Source organism: Eleutherodactylus coqui, chromosome 2 (assembly GCF_035609145.1).
Source record: "Eleutherodactylus coqui strain aEleCoq1 chromosome 2, aEleCoq1.hap1, whole genome shotgun sequence".
Lineage (NCBI taxonomy): Eukaryota > Metazoa > Chordata > Amphibia > Anura > Eleutherodactylidae > Eleutherodactylus > Eleutherodactylus coqui.
In genome coordinates this window covers 5518444-5538502 of record NC_089838.1, presented here as the reverse complement: position 1 = coordinate 5538502, position 20059 = coordinate 5518444, and the positions used below count along the sequence as shown (strand labels likewise).

At 45.2% G+C, this 20059-nt stretch overlaps 1 protein-coding gene across 1 annotated transcript in view; it reads right to left on the bottom strand.

The window, feature by feature from the left end:
• The window catches only part of ATXN10 (ataxin 10), a 132975-nt gene that overhangs the window by 49450 nt on the left and 63466 nt on the right, over window positions 1–20059 (bottom strand). The window contains exons 8-9 of the mRNA XM_066590212.1: window positions 15619–15727; window positions 14548–14717 (exon numbers count right to left, since the gene is read on the bottom strand). Coding sequence (XP_066446309.1) covers window positions 14548–14717; window positions 15619–15727 — 279 coding nt within the window. The remainder of the gene's footprint in view (window positions 1–14547; window positions 14718–15618; window positions 15728–20059) is intronic.

Genomic DNA, 20059 nt, shown 5'->3' with positions numbered 1-20059 from the left:
GTCTTAATGCCCTGTAAGCTCTTTAAGTGACCTACTTAAGGAGGAGCATTTTGCAGGTACTTGGTTAGAGAATGGATATTTCATTGGACTCTGACAAAACATGATATTGGGCGCATATTTCAGCTTGACTAAAGAGTATTGATGAGACCCAAGAAGAGACTTGCAAACACCGGGCAATAATCTAAGGTTTCTAGTACACGGTATGGGTGGCACAAGAGAGCGGTCACCTATACATGCCAAGTAGTGAGACAAACTAATATTTACGTTTATACAACCTAATGAATCAAGTCGAAGACATAGTGGTTATCCTATTGACGCCTTAAGAGGGTATATGGAAATTACCAACTCTCATTCTCCCTCAATTAGCCAGTGTGAAGAACAGGGTCAGTCTGGAGGATCAGAGGGTACAATGTGCTATATGTCCTCCCATTGATGCAGACCCATCAGCACCCGGCAAACCCGTTCAGGTGTCAGGGCCCCCATCACTTGCTGGCCCTACAGGGCGGTCTGGGCTGGTGGGTCAGGCACAGGAGTTGGGTGTCCCCGATTTGAATTTTAAGTGCGTTTAAGCCAGTCATGATGCATTTCCTTTTTTTCTTCCATTTTCGTTTTTTTCTCCTCATTTCCAAAAAAAAAAAAATCCAGCTTTTATTTATCCTTCGACATGGTACCATTTGAAATATACAACTCGTCCCACAAAAAAGCAAGCCCTCATACAGCTATTTAATATACCATATAATATACTGAAAAACGTAAACAAAAATTCTAAGTGGAGTGAAACGGGGAAAAAAAGGCACTTCAGGCATCTTCTTCTTATGGGTATGGGCAGTTTTTACGGCGTACACACTGTAGCAAAAACAACATGATGACTTTAGAAATATTCTATGGGTCAGTACGATTACAACAATACTAAATGCATTATAATATAAAGCGTATACGTGGGTCTGCTGATAAGGCTTTGGCTTTACCCAGAAAGAAACGAGATATGAAGATGAAACTTTCCATTTCCTCCACACCCTCTCCACTGATGCCAACACACTTCTTACATCGGTAATCCAAGTTCTGTAAGCCTCGCAAAAAGAAGGATTTTGGTTGTGCCTCAAACCAGTCATCCGTAACAGCCATGGCATCAGAAATGGTGGGAAATTTGGCCCCTTGAGGTGTTTCTTCAGGTTTGGAAACAGATGATAGTCGGAGGGAGCTAGATCTGGTGAATAAGGTGGGTGGTCAACCAGCTACAAGCCTAGCTCCACCAGTTTTGCTGCGGTCGCTTGTGCAGTGTGAGCGGAGGCGTCGTCTTGCAGGAACAAGATTCCTTTGGACAGCTTGCCGCGCCTTTTGGCCTTCAGAGCTGCCTTCAATTGCTCTAAAAGTTCAATGTAATACCTTGCATTGATGGTGGAACCATTGTGAAGGTAGTCCACTAGCAGCGGCCCTCCTTATCCCAGAACACAGATGCCATGACCTTAGCGGCTGAGAACCACTGGGCCTCCACTCTTCTGACTGCTCCTCGGTTTCAGGGTCATACACATAAATCCAGGTCTCCTCCATAGTGACCAGTCCATCCAGGAAGTTCTTATCAGTCCGGAAACGCTGACAAATGGACCAGGAAGTTTTCACTCCATGCTTTTCTGATCTGTTGTCAAACATTTGGGGACCCACTGTGCAGATAGCTTCTTTATGGATAATGACACAAACACGTTCACCATAAATCCGAGTATTGTGGCCTTCTGGTCTTGCTTAAGTTGATACTTAGTTTGTCTTGATTCGGGCTATTCCTGACTACGTTTCCACCTTCTGACTACACTTTTTTCTGCAGTCTACTCCGACCTCTGGCCTGCTGTTCCATGCTGAACCTGTTCTCCAAGACCCAACATCTGGTTTATTTCTTGGACTTGACCTGGACTGTCTGACTACGCTCTTGCTCATACACTCAGGTACCACGCCTTAGTGTATGTGGTGTCAGCTGCCACATTCCTGGGATTACTTTCAGAGTAACAGCCTGAAGACCCCACAGCAAAGCTTATGTCCAGATTGGTGGGGTTACAGGGTAAGGACAGGGCACCTCAAGTTTCTCCTGTGGATTTGGCCCCAAGCTAAACCAGCATGTGGCTCGGTGCATTTATGTCCACTGATCCTGTCAACTTGCCCGACTGTTGAGCTCTTGCTGTCATCTTTTGAGACGATATGACAGATATGCTCCATGTACACATCCACTGAAATAAGCCATGAACAATTTTTATAATTTCCTTTCTTTAAACTAAGTTTTTCTCAAAAAGTTTCCAACCTTGGAAACCATCTTTAGAAGACGAACCTTTTCGATAAGCCCAATACACCATCCAACCCCATTACAGTACATATGCGCAAGCACCGGCATCTTCCCTGGGTGATAACAGTAGCTCAGTCTGTTGGCTAACCCCCTGACGGCATTTCAAAGGTTTCCCACCATTGCTCCACTACTTCTACCTTGGCGGTCTATCAAGAGATGAGACTTCATATCAAATCTAGCATGGCAAGACTGCTGCATACACACAAGACTACGGATTCTTTTTTGCCTATAGGCCAATCTCCCATGCTTTTAAGTCTTCCGTATCTTGGGTTCACCATTTTGGATGCAGTTACTCAGGAGCATGCACGTGAAGATCTGCCTCCATAGTGTCATAGCCTCTCCAGCAGGGGGAGCATTTCCATAGCCCTGAAAGCTTATGACACTACTGCTTGGTTGACATCTACAAGAAATCATGGAGGTGCAAAGCTGTAGATAACCAAACCCAGGAGACTCAAAGCACCAGAGTTATCAGCCTAACTTGAAGCCTTGGATTAATTCTTCGTTTTTGTCCGCAGTAATACTTTAAGAAGGAACATTTGTCTAGATGCAGAGGGAAAAATGCTACCTGTGACACAAGGTATAATTAAATGTGACATACCAGGAACCCGCAGAACGTGCAGCCTCCACCTCTCCAATATCTTCTGCTTCTGTTCTCAGAAAAAGCCGTATTTCTTCAGTAGGGTAAACAAGTCATCCAGGTAACACAGAGGAGGCAGTACAGCTGGTATACAGGGGAAATAACGGACGGGCAGAAAGGGGGTTTACATATCTGCATGACAGGGATTTATAGGCTTGCAGCTGTCCTCCAGCAACTACACTACTATGTATGCGGTTTCATCTACAAAGTCAAAGAGCTCTTTCAGAAACTTTGTAGATATATTACTTATCTCCTATGAATCCTGTATTATACTCCAGAGCTGCACTCACTATTCTGCTGGTGGAGTCACTGTGTACATACACTACTTATCCTGTACTGATCCTGAGTTACATCCTGTATTATACTCCAGAGCTGCACTCACTATCCTGCTGGTGGAGTCACTGCGTACATACATTACTTATCCTGTACTGATCCTGAGTTTTCATCCTGTATTATACTGCAGAGCTGCACTCACTATTTTGCTGGTGGAGTCACTGTGTACATACATTACTTATCCTGTACTGATCCTGAGTTACATCCTGTATTATACTGCAGAGCTGCACTCACTATTCTGCTGGTGGAGTCACAGTGTACATACATTACTTATCCTGTACTAATCCTGGCTTATATCCTGTATTATACCCCAGAGCTGCACTCACTATTCTGCTGGTGGAGTCACTGTGTACATACATTATTTATCCTGTACTGATCCTGAGTTACATCCTGTATTATACTCCAGAGCTGCACTCACTATTCTGCTGGTGGAGTCACTGTGTACATACATTACTTATCCTGTACTGCTCCTGAGTTACATCCTGTATTATACTCCAGAGCTGCACTCACTATTCTGCTGGTGGAGTCACTGTGTACATACATTACTTATCCTGTACTGCTCCTGAGTTACATCCTGTATTATACTCCAGAGCTGCACTCACTATTCTGCTGGTGGAGTCACTGTGTACATACATTACTTATCCTGTACTGACCCTGAGTTACATCCTGTATTATACTGCAGAGCTGCACTCACTATTCTGCTGGTGGAGTCACTGTGTACATACATTACTTATCCTGGACTGATCCCGAGTTACATCCTGTATTATCCTCCAGAGCTGCGCTCACTATTCTGCTGCTGGTGGAGTCACTGTGTACATACATTACTTATCCTGTACTGATCCTGAGTTACATCCTGTATTATACTCCAGAGCTGCACTCACTATTCTGCTGGTGGAGTCACTGTGTACATACATTACTTATCCTGTACTGACCCTGAGTTACATCCTGTATTATACTGCAGAGCTGCACTCACTATTCTGCTGGTGGAGTCACTGTGTACATACATTACTTATCCTGGACTGATCCTGAGTTACATCCTGTATTATACTCCAGAGCTGCACTCACTATTCTGCCGGTGGAGTCACTGTGTACATACATTACTTATCCTGTACTAATCCTGGCTTATATCCTGTATTATACTCCAGAGCTGCGCTCACTATTCTGCTGCTGGTGGAGTCACTGTGTACATACATTACTTATCCTGTACTGATCCTGAGTTACATCCTGTATTATACTCCAGAGCTGCACTCACTATTCTGCCGGTGGAGTCACTGTGTACATACATTACTTATCCTGTACTAATCCTGGCTTATATCCTGTATTATACTCCAGAGCTGCGCTCACTATTCTGCTGCTGGTGGAGTCACTGTGTACATACATTACTTCTCCTGTACTGATCCTGAGTTACATCCTGTATTATACTCCAGAGCTGCACTCACTATTCTGCTGGTGGAGTCACTGTGTACATACATTACTTATCCTGTACTGCTCCTGAGTTACATCCTGTATTATACTCCAGAGCTGTACTCACTATTCTGCTGGTGGAGTCACTGTGTACATACATTACTTATCCTGTACTGATCCTGAGTTACATCCTGTATTATACTCCAGAGCTGCACTCACTATTCTGCTGGTGGAGTCACTGTGTACATACATTACTTATCCTGTACTGCTCCTGAGTTACATCCTGTATTATACTGCAGAGCTGCACTCACTATTCTGCTGGTGGAGTCACTGTGTACATACATTACTTATCCTGTACTGATCCTGAGTTACATCCTGTATTATACTGCACAGCTGCACTCACTATTCTGCTGGTGGAGTCACTGTATACAGACATTACTTATCCTGTACTGCTCCTGAGTTACATCCTGTATTATACTGCAGAGCTGCACTCACTATTCTGCTGGTGGAGTCACTGTGTACATACATTACTTATCCTGTACTGACCCTCGGTATTGGTGCTGTATTTATGAACTAAGCTTGGCACTGGCACTGGCTGTATCCATGTTTTGTGATTGTTTCTGTGACTGTGTATGTTATGCTCTTGGTTCTGGGACTGTATTTATGTTATGTGCTTGGTTTTAGTGCTGTATTTATGTTATGAGCTTGGTTCTGGTGCTGTATGTATTCACTGAGCTGTCCTGTTGTGGGTATGCTGGTATTTCGCTGCTCATTTTTTAAATATTTCTTTTATGATGGGGGCACCAGAACAAACTCCACATGGGGTGCACACAATAATGAGCCAATTAACCCACGACTGTTGAGGGATGCAGTGAGGAGGCCCATAGACAGAGCAGAGGCACCCACGCGCGGCATACAGATGTCTCCCTGCTTGGGCGACGCCCTTCTTGTAATTATGATTAATTAACTGCAATATAATAATATATTGCCGAAAAACCAACAAGAATGTGAAACAAGCTAAATCTTGTATCCGACAACCTGAAGACTGGCATGAGCTAATTTCATCCAACCCGTCTCTGCGCAGTATGTGAAGGAAATGACAAGAAGCATGGAGACAAAAGGTGTGATTCACGAGGAGCTGTAGGGGATGGAAGCTTCCGGACCTGGCAGACACGCTCATCACATTCATTCCTTCCTCGTTTCACCCCTGAAGAGATAATTTCGTGACCTGCGTGCAATTTATCAAGAGTCCGCAAGAGAGAAAACAACTGAATTGTGGTTGAGGTCCGAGTTCAAGAAAAGGTGTGCGGAAGCGGGTCTAACCCTGATGACTGCTTGGAGGTAGAGCGAACAACAATGTATTCAACGGGAGGGACATGAATCAAAATCTTGACACTCGGTTAAGAAATTAAATGGCATTGTTCTCTGGAAGTGCGAGACAAAATGGTAAAAAGTTTTTAAAGGGAAATCCCACCAAATTAACACTGCTGTATCAGTACACAGCAGAGGTGGAGTTAAATCTCTTTTTGTTGGTACATGGAAACAGTCAGCAAGCAGGTTAGCTGCTGCTGACAGATCTGATTATGGCTTTATTATTATTCCAATTATGGTGTCTGAAGACCCCAGCAAACAAGCCTCATGAATATCCAAATAGTTCGGTTCACTTACCATATTTGAAATGGGTAGTTCATAAATTTTAAGGGAGTTGTGCACTTTGGGAAATCCCTTTTTTTTTTTTAATAGTGTTCTTCAGAGAAGTAGCAGGCTCCCTGCTGCTGGGAGACCTCGGTATCCACACTAATCTCTAAGGGAACTGGACAGGAAGTCTTTCATTTCGCTGCAGTGCCTCCAAAGGAGAAATGAAGTATTACACCCACTGAAATCCATGGGCTGTCTATGTAATACACATAATGGGTCCTCCAGAGCGGGAAACACTCCTTATAGATTGCTAATAAATGACAGCCCAGAACTGAAGATCCCACAAGCAACCCTGAGAATTAAGTGAATGGGGCCGTGCTGTAGCTTCCTCTAAAGCTGGCGATCAAGTTCGTTGCTGTATATGGAAAAGCAGCTGCAGCATGACAGCAGCACCTCGGCCCCTCCATTCCCTAGATCGGTGCGGGTCCTGGCATTCTTCTATGTATGGCTGCCCAGGTGTTCTAGACTGCAGCATCCTCTCATTAAAGGGGTTTTCTGGCCTTTAATAAAAATATCCCCAGAGTAGAGCATGGCATAAAAAAAAAAATATATATATAACATAGCCATTACCCACTCATCCACTGTGCCTCTGGTCCAGCGCTGCCAACCCGGTCCTCATTGAAACAGGAAGTGATGACATCATATTCGTCACACACAAGACTGCAGCCAATCACTGGCCTCAAAGGCCTTGTGCTGTTCAAGCGCATATGACCGCTCAGCCAGCGATTGGCGGCAGCAGTCATGTGAATGAGGAATGTGGCAGCCTTGCTTCCTGTTTCAGCACAGCTTGGTTAGGCCCTGCTGGACTGAGGGCAATGTGAGAGGTTAAGCAACGGCAATTCGTTTATATAAGTTTTTAAGTCTGAAAATGCCCCACCGATCCAGCGGAGCTGCCCCGACACCGGAGGCCCCCGAAGCGCTCATATGCGGAGATTCCCTGCTCTTAACGGGGTTGCCCAGCTACTGGACGACATTTCTGCAATAGCTCCAACAGCCTTAAAATAATAAGCAGAGCAGTACTTAGCTGCCCCTGCTGTGGGGATCCAAAGTTGTTGCCCCATTGGCTTGTTGCAGAAGCCACCTGACTGCTACAGCCAATCAGAGGCACAGCATTCTGAACTCCTGACATCATGGCGCCCAGGGTGTGAATGCTGATGTCAGTAGAACAGGCTGTGATGCTGCAGCTCTGATTGGCTGTGAAGGTCAGGTGACTTCCACAAGTGACGACATCTTCCACAACAGCCACTGGGAGCACAGCGGGACAACATCGCTGGTTCCCAAAGCAGAACACATGCAAGCACTACTCTGTGTGTTATTTTAAGGCAGTTAGAACTATTGAGGAAATGTCCAGTTAGCGGACAACCCCTTTAACTGGCTGAAGAATTCCCGCAAACCCCTTTAAACCATGATCAGAAGTCTAAAACCTTCCTCCTGGAATCTAGAGGTGCCAAATAAACATCAACAGACGAGCGTAGATGTAGCCGGTACAGAGGTAGGTTACACCCAGGACTTGGTGGACCCAGGGCTACCTCCCAGATGTGTGTTGGGGCCCGGAAGCTTTGAGTTTCACCTCTGCAGTCCGAGTCTGGTGGTAGCGATCTTCTCATCATCAACATAGTTTATAAGTGCAGGAGTCCACGAATCCCTCAGACCTTCCAGTTCTGCAAGATGGCTGACACTCCCCAGCCCCGAAAGGGGGGTTAACTAGATAAGTAATCTCGTTTTTTTAGCCCTGCTGTTACAGAGAGGGTCTTCATACCCACAGACTAAAGTTACACAAATTGCAATTTACTTTCTAAGAAGCGATGTGGTTTGTGGAGTTTTACTGAAACCCGACCCGCGCTCTGTCGTCACTATTAAAACCTTAAATGCAAGTTGTTTTTTACAAAATACACGTTAGAAGCAACCACAGCCGCACATGAAAAACATCTACATGAGAGGGGAGGTAATCAGAACGGAGCAAAAAATAATTAGTCCTCTGGGGGACGTATTTGCAGTTGCACACGCTATGCATCCGCATGACCCCGGAGTCAAGGCAGAGTCAGATTAGTAACTGAAGTCATTGCCAAGGGATGAGGTGCTAATCCGTGAGGTTGTGGCATCGGATTTCACCAATACTGGAAGAAAAATATTATCCTGAAGGTCAAAAACATTACAAATTTACAAATGTTGGCGTCAACGTTTCTGCTCTTGCTTCCCTGCCTTCCAAGGGCCGTAGCTTTTTGATTTTTCTGCCAACAAAGCCATTTGAGGGTCGCCTGATTCTTGTAGGACGAGCGGCACTTCTTACATGTACTGTTAATAAAGTTTTAAAAAAAAGTCATAATAATCTCGGGAAAATAAAAGGTTGTGCAACTTTTTGGGTATTTTTTTTCTTGTTCTGGCATTCACTGTGAATAAGTACAACTACAGCAATATTACCGCAATTATTCAAAATCTATTTTTCATTATGTTTTAGTATTTTTACAAAATAAACATTTGTTTCTTAAAGAATTTTTTTTTTTTTTTTTTGCTTTTTTCTCCATGATATTTTGAAACCAGTAACTTTTTGTTGTTGGGTTACTATAGCGGTCTGTGGGCTTATGTTCATGTAAGAGGAGCTGTAGTTTTGTGCCATATTGGGGGAACATACAACTTTTTGATGACTTTATTCCGGCATTTTAAATTTTTTTGGTACGGCATTTAATAAAATTAAGCAAAGTCTGTTGAGTGGAATTAGCCCCACTGTTAGCACTGCCAGATCAGCGCTCAGACAGGGAGTGGCGTCATACCGCCGTTACTTCTGCTAGCGTTTCCACCACAGAGACATTTTCTGTCTTCAATGAGCCCGAGACTATCCGAGGGGCGGGCCGCTCAGCTCAGACTCGTCCTTCTGCTTTCGGCCTTCTTCAGTCCCCCTAAACAGAATTCCTTCTGCAATTATTAAGCAAGGGAAGGAGCTGAGAAAGTCTGAGAGCACTTTAAGCGCAAGACGAGTCTGAGCCGAGCAGCTCGCCGTGAGACGTAGGCGACCATCACAAAGATTCCCTGGCCACCTTAAGGTAGTGGAGGTGATCAGGTCATCATGTTGCTGGTGTCGAGGAGTGACGAGTTAGTACTGGATTCTCTGATAGGCTAGGGTAATGCTCCCTTGCTTCCTGGCCTAGAGTAGCAGAGGGGGGTTATTTGACCCCCTGCTAGTCCAGTGTAATGCCCCCTTCCTCGACAGTTTAGGCTAGTAGTGAGACCAGCACTTTTTCTCAAGTGAACTTAAAGCAACCCTCTGGTTGCAGGACAAACTTCTCCCCCAGGATCGATGGGTGGAGGTGGGGTAGGAATATATTACGTGCACGGCCATCTGATCTGCCGGTTTCCAGTCAAAGTTTGGGCCATCCAGGATGTGCATTGATAATGTTTGCCTACCAATTTGCTATGCCTACTCTCTAATTGCCAAGCACTACTCATATGGACAGTCAGAGAACGGTGCACCTTGTGCATTAGCTAAGTATAAAATTACATCAACCATCTTTCCTGGGCCCAAAAACTGGGTCCAAAGCCAGTGGATCAGATGGATGGCAGGGAGAAGAACAAGCGCTGGTAATTGACTCACCCCACCCCATTTCCTCCACTCCAGAGACAGACTTTTGTCCTGAAACTGGAGAGTAGTTTAAAACATGTTTTGATTCGCTGGGGGGCCCAGAGTAATGCCCCCTCCACTTACTTGTCAATCTAGGCTAGAAATGGAATAGTACAATTTCACAAGTAAGGCTAATATTCTTAAATTTGTGGTAAGAGTAAGCCCCCTTTCTTGATGGTCTGCTAGCAGTAGGATTAGTACTTTTTCTCAAGTGAGGTTAGAACTAGAGATGAGCGAGCGTACTCGCTAAGGCAAATTACTTGAGTGAGTATTGCCATTTTCGAGTACATGCCTGCTCGTCTCAAAAGATTCGGGGCCGGCGGGGGTGAGCGGTGAGTTGCAGGAGTGAGCATGGAGGAGCGGGGGTAGGATGGGGGGGGGGGGGGGGGGGGAAAGAGATGCCCCCCCCCTGTTCCTCCCCGCTCTTTCCCGCCGTGGCATGTACTCGAAAATGGCAATTTGCCTTAGTGAGTATGCTCGCTCATCTCTAGTTAGAACTTTTTAATTCCCTAGTGGTTCCGAGTAATGTCCCCTTCCTGAAGGTCTAGGCCAGCAGTGGGATTAATACGGTTTTCTCAAGTTAGATTAATATTTTTGATTCCCTGGTGTCCAGAGTAATGCCCCCTTCCTTGATGGTCGAGGCTAGATGCGGGGTCAATATTTTTTTTTATTACCTGGTGGTCTAGCATAACGTCTCCTTCGTAGATGATCAATATTTATTTTCTTGTCAAAGTGTATCTTACGGTCTATAAAAACCAATAAGTTTGCTTGCTCCCAGATGAACTGCTCCCATTTTTTTCCTTTTAGTTCTCCATGCTCTACGAAGTGTAAGGAAATACTCTTTGGACTTGATGACAGGTTCTATTAAAGAAGCATGTCCGCTTCTATATGACAGACGGAAACATCAAGGATTACTGTCTCACATCAGAAATAACGCCACAGAATATACAGGGGAGTTCTTACAGATTAATGGGAATTTGTACAAATATTCTCCTCCTCGTTGCTTCATCATATACTATTTGACTAATTGGGATGGGCTTCAAGCTTTCTTTGGGTCTTTGAAGTTCTAAGTGATGATCATTGTATGAGAACACTCAAGATATTTACCTAAATCTTTCCTGCCCCTCAAGCAGTTTGCATGTACAGGAGATAGGAACCCTTCAACAGGAAAGAGGGGCTTCAGAAACAACCTTCAAGGAGCCCAGCTGTGATTTGATGAATCTCGGGCAAACAATTATGAAATTGCCTTCAAAAGGCCTTTTGTAGGAGACAAATGTTGAATAAATGTTTGCATTTCCGCACAGAATTAGACTTTTAGGTCCGTTTGGTTTGTGACCCGGCAGAAACGTTGGCAGGTATCCTGAAATCACAAGGCTCATCACCACCTGTAAGTGCAGAATGCTCTACACCTGACTTGGAGTGAACCACCAGGTGCGTCGGACTGCAGGCCCCAACGTTTTGGATCATTCATCGATAGTTCAACACTAGAGGAACAACCTTCGCTTTCTTGAGACAAAAGCATCGTAAAGGAATGACAAATCTGGACGAAAAACTTGGATATGAGCCCAAGACATTTCCAAATACTTTCTTGCAAGTCAGGGTCGCTTCCAATACTTGCAAAAAAATTCAATAGAGTGTGGCTTGTTGCCCCTCAATCCAGGTGATGAGGGCAACATGTGCACCTGGCATAAAAAAGGGCAAGGTGGGCTTGTAACCAATCAATGTAGCAACAATAAACTTGCTCTTGGTTAATAAACTGCATTTGAGGAGTAGTTAAAGCTTGCTGAACACATGAGATAGCCGTCAGCCCAAACATTAAAGAAGTATGCCTATCTCTAAAAAAGTGATGGGGTATCACTAGGATATGCCATCAAATTGTGATCAGTGGGGGTCCGACCTCTGGAACTTCTCCACTGTACTGTAATTGTAGGGGGACGCAGCACTTGTGGCATCTTCATTTTAGGATTGCTGGGGTCCCAGAAGTCCAAGCAATAACTTTATGAGATGGAAATACTCCCCCATTTAGAAGTATCACAGACCAAGTGATTTTGGGGACTCTCAGACACTGCTTTAAGGGCATTCTACCACCAAAAGACGTGATCCCCCACCCACCCTGTTGTGAAGTCATCCTTGGAGAGGATTTTCTTCTAAAGTATAAACAGACCGTCTTCAACTTAAAATCTACACTTTCCTCTGTCAAGCAGCACTACTTCACCACTTGCATATCCTTCCTCTCCCACAACCTCAGACAACTATTTAACCCATTCAACTCCCTTTTTATGTCCCCAAACGTCAACCTCCACATCTCTCATGTCAGATGAGGACTTTACTACACAGTTCAAAGACAAGACTGGCACTACATTAGAGAAATCTTCAAGCTACAGTTCCCGAAAGCACTCGGCACAACTACTCTGTCCTGTCTCACTTTAACCTGCTTCCCCACTATGACCAAGGACAAGCTCTCCACCCTACTCTCCAAGTTGCACCTTACTACACCTGTGTACTTGACCCAATCCCATTCCGCCTCATCTCCAACTTTACCACTGTGTTTATCTTGGTCCTGTCCCACATTTTCAACTTCTCACTGACTATTGCTGGTCTCCCTTGAATCCATCACACTCATCCTCAAAAAAAATCCCTTGATCCTTCTTCTCTGTCCAGCTACATCCCATATCACTTCTCCCTTCTGCTTCCTGGAACAGCAGGTCCACCTTGAACTATCCTCCTACCTCTCATCCAACCTGCTATATGACCAACAGTAATCTGGTTTACGACCCCACCGTAATCAAAGTATCTAACAATTTGTTAACTGCAAAAGCCTCAAAACAATTCTCAGTGCTCCTTCTCCTCCTCAACTGGGTTTCTGTTTCGACCATCCCTCCCATTACAAACTCTGTCCTCCTTTTGTATCACAAACTTGGCCCTTTCCTGGATCTCCTCATATCTTACTGACCAAACGTTTAATGTCTCCCACTCGCACACAACATCGTCGCCTTGCCCTTTCTCTATTGGTGTTCCTTAATGCTCTGTGTTAGGACCTCTACTTTTCTCTATCTACAGCTATGGCCTAGGACAGCTCATAGACTCCCATGGTTAGCAGTACCATCTTTATACTGGTGATACCCAGATCTACCTCTTTGCTATCCAGAATCCCAGCTTATCTTTCAGCCATATCTTCCTTCTCTTCTTACTTCCTAAAACAAAGCAAGAAAAAGCTGAACTCATCATCTTCCACCCAACCTCACTCTACACTCCCACCAGACCCATCAATCGCTACCAATGGCTCCATTTTTTCACCAGTGCCACAAGTCTGCTGTTTCAATGTAGCATTTGATTCGCCTTCTCCTTCAAACTGTACATATAACCCCCGCCACCACCTGGGGCCTGCAGCTCAAAAACCTCTCTCAGGTTATATATGTAGTGTAATGGAGTTAAACCTCTATATCCTCATTTGTACAACGTCCTGGAATTCATGGTATTTTAAAATAAATAATAATCCACTACTTAGAAGATAACTAGATGAGTCATGGGGGAGTTCAACTGCTGGAACCGCTTAATGTTCATGAAAAAGGGGATCCCAAAGCTCTGTTCTAGCTCCGCCCTGCTACTAATTAGGACTTCCTATATAAGCCTAGCCCTGCCACTCCTTTCAGTGCGTGATTATTGTGTTCCACCACCTTGATCAAGCTCTCCTTCCTCTGGATCCTCTACAAGCATACAGATACTTACTGATGTTGACCTTTGGCTTCCATTGACTACGCTTCCATCCCATCCATTTGTACCACATAACGTAATTTCCTGATAACGACTCGCGACTATTCTGACTACTCTCCAGTGACCGTCACGACTACTACACCTGCGGCTCCAATCCAGCATTGGTAAGATGCGACCACCACTTCTTTGTTTCGGAGACCTTCAAGATCCCTGGTCTCCTAATCTATATCTGTCAATCACAAAAACCTAACAGCAGTAATTTGTGTGCATTTATAGGTGGTCGCCAAACAGTTGAAATGGTTGTACCAGTATTTGAAGTTATTCCCTATCCACATGATAAGAAATAACTTGTTGATCGGTGCGGGTCTCACCTCTGAAACTCCCGCACGATCTCGAAAGTGGAGGTCCTGTGTCCTATGCCCGCCTCACTGCCTCCATAGTGACATTAGCATGAAAGGAGTACAAGCACACTAACACTCCATTCACTTTCAATGAGACTTTGGGGATAGCCAAGCGGGCACCCGCTCAGTTATACCCGTCACCCTTAGTGACTGTGCATGTGCAGTCAGTGCACCCTTAATGCTGACGTCACTGCAGGAGAGAGTGGGTTCGGTAGAACAGACCCCCACAGTGACAGGAGAGCGGGACACGGGAGTTCAGTTCTCAAGATCGCACCATTCAGTAAGTTATCCTGTCTTGTACATAGGGAATAGCTTGAAATTCTGGTACAATGCCTTTAAACATTTAGCAAAAGGGTTTTTTTGGAGACAGCAGGTAAAACCTAAATCTGGGCCCCATGATAAGTAAACCTCCTACCTTATCTTGGTTCTCTTTGTTTTTGTAGCACAGGTTAGCGATGAGACGAATGAGATGAGCCTTGAACCCAACGGCGGCGTGTGTCAGGTCACTTCCGAGGGACATGCTGTGAGTGGAGGTAAAGACATTCTTGCTTTGTTTTCCCGCCAGGTGTGTCAGACGCAAGGTGTCTATGGAAGATGGAGATGGAACACATAATCCATTCATCGGACACGTTATGGTCTGCCAAGGATGACCAGGCAACCTACAAGAGGGTTGTAGATGATGGGCAGTGTGCCCGTAGTAACCAAGCTGTTTAGCCCATTGCCAGGCTGGCGCTGTGCGGAAAAGCTGTAGCTACCATCTCAGCCCGCTTTATTATGATAGTATTTAATGGGGTATTCCCATCCGAGCCAATCAGGTCTAAAATGGGAATAGCTATCTTAATGCTACAGCGACCAGTAACCACGGTTACGGAAACAGACAACGTAGCAGTACTTATGCAACGTTTATGTAGCTCCCATGGAAGTGTAGCATAACAAGGTCTGCAGGTTCTGTAACCCCTGAGTTGCGGGAACAGCACGGCTCGCTGCCCTACACTTCGTTTATGTAAAGGTAACACAGAAACGTCCGTGCGTATTCCGCCTGTAAATCGGCAGCTTGGCCACAGATTTCTTCCATGGATCATTATGCAGTTTAAGCCCAGGCAATGAGCAAAATCTACATGTGGAATTCCCAGTGTGTCTCCGAGGTGCTCCACGTAAAGTAGTGACACGTCCCTTCTTGATGCAGAATGGCGCTGAAAATGCCACATGTGAATTCTTTCCACTGACTGGTGGAATCCAGCGGAAAATTCCACTTTCGATTGCGCTGTGTGAACATATCCCAACTGCCACTGACTTCTATGGGAGTTCCATAGAACAGATGGCTCTGTTATCCTGGTCAACGGAGGCTACAGAGTTGGGCGTCCATCATTCTAGCAATAGGTGTGGTTTGCAGAGGTAGGACATTTACTAATCAGACAATTTTGGCACATCCTGTAGAATACCCCTTTAAGCAGTCTTATAAAGCAATCATTCGTAAACTACATACCGACAACTGTCTCGAGTAACCCTGGACAACACTGCAGACAGGTGAGGTGGTCGGCATCCGAGGTCATTTCACAGAGAAGATCCAAGAGCCTGATCACAACTAAGGAGTCCTGTGGAAGAGAGTAAAAAGGGAAGGAGGGAAGGAAGTCTTGGCATTACCTTAGGGCAGGGGTGTCAAACTCATTTTTACCGAGGGCCACATCGGGCTTATGGTGACCTTCAAAGGGCCGATTGTAAGACCGTATAGTAAGGGCTCGTTCACACAAGCGTATTTAGGTACATAATATGCAGTGAATAGAAGCCATTGATGTCAGTGAGTTCATTCACATGATGTATATTTTCACACAGCATGACCTATTTTGTTGTGTCCTACGCACCGCAATAGGCCATTGGAGTGAACGGGCCGCGCAAATACATGGTGAATGCGCAGGACACCTCTGTATTCACTGCATATTTGCGCACCATCTCAGGGGCCCATCTGTGTTTTTTCCGTGCCCAAATATACAGGCATAAGCGATTTTCGATTTCGCAAATACGCAGCGTATTTGTGCGACCGAAATAGGATTACACCCGTGTGAACGAGCTCTAATAGTGACCCCTATAGTGGTCGCAGTAGTCATAGTGACTCTCATACTGGCCCCAGTAACAATATTGACCCCCTCAGTGGCCCCATTAATAATAGCGAGCCCCAGAGTGGCCCCATTAGTAATAGCGAGCCCCACAGTGGCCCCAGTAGTAACAGGGTACCCCACAGTGGCTCCAGTAGTAATAGTAACCCCCACAGTAATATATACCCCCTCACTAGTAATAACCCCTCAGCAACATCATCCCCAGCAGTAATATTAACCCCCCCCCCCCAGCAGCAGTAATATTAATTAACCCCTCCCAGCAGCAGTGATATTAATTAACCCCCCCCCAACAGCAGTAATATTAATTAACCCTCCCCCCAACAGCAGTAATATTAATTAACCCCCCCACCAGCAGCAGTAATATTAATTAACCCCCCCACCAGCAGCAGTAATATTAATTAACCCCCCCCACCAGCAGCAGTAATATTAATTAACCCCCCCCCCCACCAGCAGCAGTAATATTAATTAACCCCCCCACCAACAGTAATATTAACCCCATCCCCCCCCAGCAGCAGTATTAATATTAACACCCCCCCCCCCCCCGCCCAGCAGTAACATTAACCCTCCCCCAACCCTTATACTTACCTGCTCCCTGCAGTCAGCGCCGCTCTCCTTCTGCTCGCGCTGATCCCGGCTACACTCTGACAACAGTGTGTGCGCTCGGCATGCTTCCTCCCCGAGTCCTCTCCTGCGGAACTAAAGAGCAGGGGACTCTGGGAGGAGAATCCTGGCTGCACACTGACGTCAGTGTGAGCCAGGAACAGCGGTAATAGCGCGATTACCAGCGGGGAGCTGCGGCACCCCAGCTGGTAATCGCTTCAGTGGTGAGCAGCGTCGGCACGCCGCGGGTCACATAACACGAGGCAGTGGGCCGGATTCGGCCCGCGGGCCTTGTGTTTGACACATGTGCCTTAGGGTATATGCAATTCAGAAATTGGGGAAAGCTGGATGACAACCCTAATGGGAGCTGTAATGTCTGGCATGACTACTAACAAGCTGCAAGACAGACTGGTTGCTAGGGATAAAACTGCATAGGAACATTTTATATAGGGTTATATATGGTTAGGCAGTGCATCCCTGGCAACCAGTCTGACTTCTATTACTCAGGCCATCAACTAACTACTGCAGAGTGAAGTTCATTTAATGGCCCAATTTTGGGTTCAGAAGTCAATAAAAATTGTAAATTATACCTTCCTTGACTATAAAGCAAAAGTGTAATTTCGGAAACCACGATGACAACGCGTTAAAGTGGTCAAAAACCTTGCAATTCATTGAGCTTTGAGGAATGTCTTCTATTCATCTCCACTGTTAAGGACTCTTAGATGGGTTGGGCCACAACCGCATTCAGAATTATTTTGGCAGATGAGGAGCCTATCCTCAGGGACTCCCCTGAAGAGCTGATTGAAGCCCCCATTGTGGTCGTATGCATACAGCAGCCCCCGCGAGCAGGATCCTGTTCGCTATAAATATGGCGTTCTGAGTGCCACACCCTTTCAAATCAGCTGATCGGTGGAAGTCCTGGTGGACCGCTACTGATCAGAGATTGGTGACCTATCCCGAAGACACCGATTTTTAAGGGCTGGCAAACTTCTTTAAATTAATAGCTTTCTGCATTATTAGCACATTTTAAAAACTATGTCCCAATACAAAGACATGCACCTTAGGTGTTACTACTGCTCAGCACTTCACCCTTCCATCTCAAGCCTCCCATCCATTGGCCAAGCATGCACAGTGTATCTTGATTTCTACTTGCCATGTGGCACCGCTTCTCCCATGCATGCACAGTACAAACTTTATATCCTTCCCTATTACTTCACAGGAAGCTGGGCACAGAGGGTGCCTAGGTGCGCAATATACAGACGCTCCTTGTCTGAAGCTACTGCATCCAGATGCTCCCTGCACATTTGTAGTGGCCCAGTACATGCCTTCCTATCCCCCTCCATAATGTCAAACATGTAATGTCTTGTCTTGTCTTGATGCACTGTGCAAAATATCTTGTCATTGTGTTACGTGTATTGCACAGCTGCAGCGTGTGATGGGTTAAGTGTCTGAAATGCCTGGAGACTGTCTGTAAATGTATCAATTCTGTTCTGTTACATGGTATAAGAGAAGGTATAAATGTGAGTGCTAGAGAGTGGGAAAGGGAGATCCATCTTCAGTGCCATGTTGAATCCCATCTGGAGGTACATCACAGCAGCACATGGGGGCACATTCAGCCCTCATGTGTTGAAGATGGAAGAAGAAGAGAGGTATCCTATGTGTTTGAATCTACATGAACTGTGAGTGAGCCCCAGAGAGACAGAGCAAGAGCAGTGTTGAGCACTTGCGCTTCAAGGCCTAGTGCAGAGGTACTCAGTTGTTTGTTTTACAGACTCGCGTGTCCTGAAGTCTGGCACCGCCTGATGGAGGTACTCTACAGTCATTGTTCAAACTAAAGCGTCTACAAGTCTGAATCCCGCTGAGTGGAGGTACGAGTCTTTATTTGGTCACTCACTAGATGATCTGAAGTCTGAGTCACTGTGTGAAGGTACTATTGTCAAGTTTTTGGAATTTGCCTGCACTGTCTCTGCTTCAAAGTGTGCCTTGTAGTGTTGAAGTTTTTTCAGTAAAGTGATTTCCAGGCCCTCACCATTCCCGGGGACTTGAGGTACTTAAACTGTCTGTGGCTCATTTATTTTCCCCGCCCATGGTCATGCCAGGAAATACTGGAACGGTGGTGTCACTATTGACAAATCTCTCTATGCCTGTTGTCCTGTTTATTAAGCATTCCCATGCCAGAGGTGTCCGGAAGAGGCCCAGCACTGCCCTTGCCTTGGCTACGTGCGTCCCTCCAGGAAGAAGCCTGGTAAGTGCCGCCGTGACAAGCCAGCATCTTGTCATCCCAGCTCCTCAGCATATGCCATGCGCTTCTTCACTGCCTTCTTGTTTTAGCAATTTAAACGCTTTCTTTTTTTCGCTTATTGCCCCCCTTAAAGTCTTGTTAAGCCACATTGGATTTTCTTGATTTGTATTTCTTTTGTTTTTGAGGGGTTATGAACCGCTCACATTTTGGGGACATTGTCCCATTTAAGGTTTTCAAAAGCAATTGTAAGCTGACCAAATTTTGCCCTACTAAATTCAGTTTTTTGTCGCTCCCTGGTAAGGCTTCCTATTGAATGACAACTGGAAATTAATTATATTGTAGTTACTATTTCCCGAATGTTTCTCAACCTGCGCCCCCATGATTCTGTCTGGTTTGTTAGTAATAAGTCCATCAATAGAGGATTGGGAACCTGACACTTGGATCCCCATCAAATAGCCAATTCCTGATGCCGCTGTCACTGTGGTCAGAGCAGGAACCCAAAAGCGCTTGCAATACCGACCCAGGTCGCTGCACTATGGTCAGCGCTTTCTGATTCTCATGAATTTTATTACATTTTGATAAAATAACAGTACATTAAAATGTATATAAACAATGCAGTCATTATTCAAAAAACATCTGGTATAGGATGTCTCAAGGAAGGTTTTAGTCCTGACAGAAAGTCCTTCACATTGAAAAAAATTGTAAAGAACAAACTACTTCCTTTTACCAATTCATGGTCAGTGCTTTCTGCTTCCTGTGCTGAATGCACTGACGGCAGCCCTGGAAATCAACTGATCGGGGATCCAAGTGGTGGGTCCCTGCCAATCATCTATTAAATAACTTGCTAGACATCAATTGAAAAGTTTTTTAAAAGTCTCAGAATACCCCTTTAATTTAATGCCATCTGAAAGAATAAATATAAATGATGCGATGGCACAGCTCCTTTAATGAAGTTAGTATATGAAGTCAGA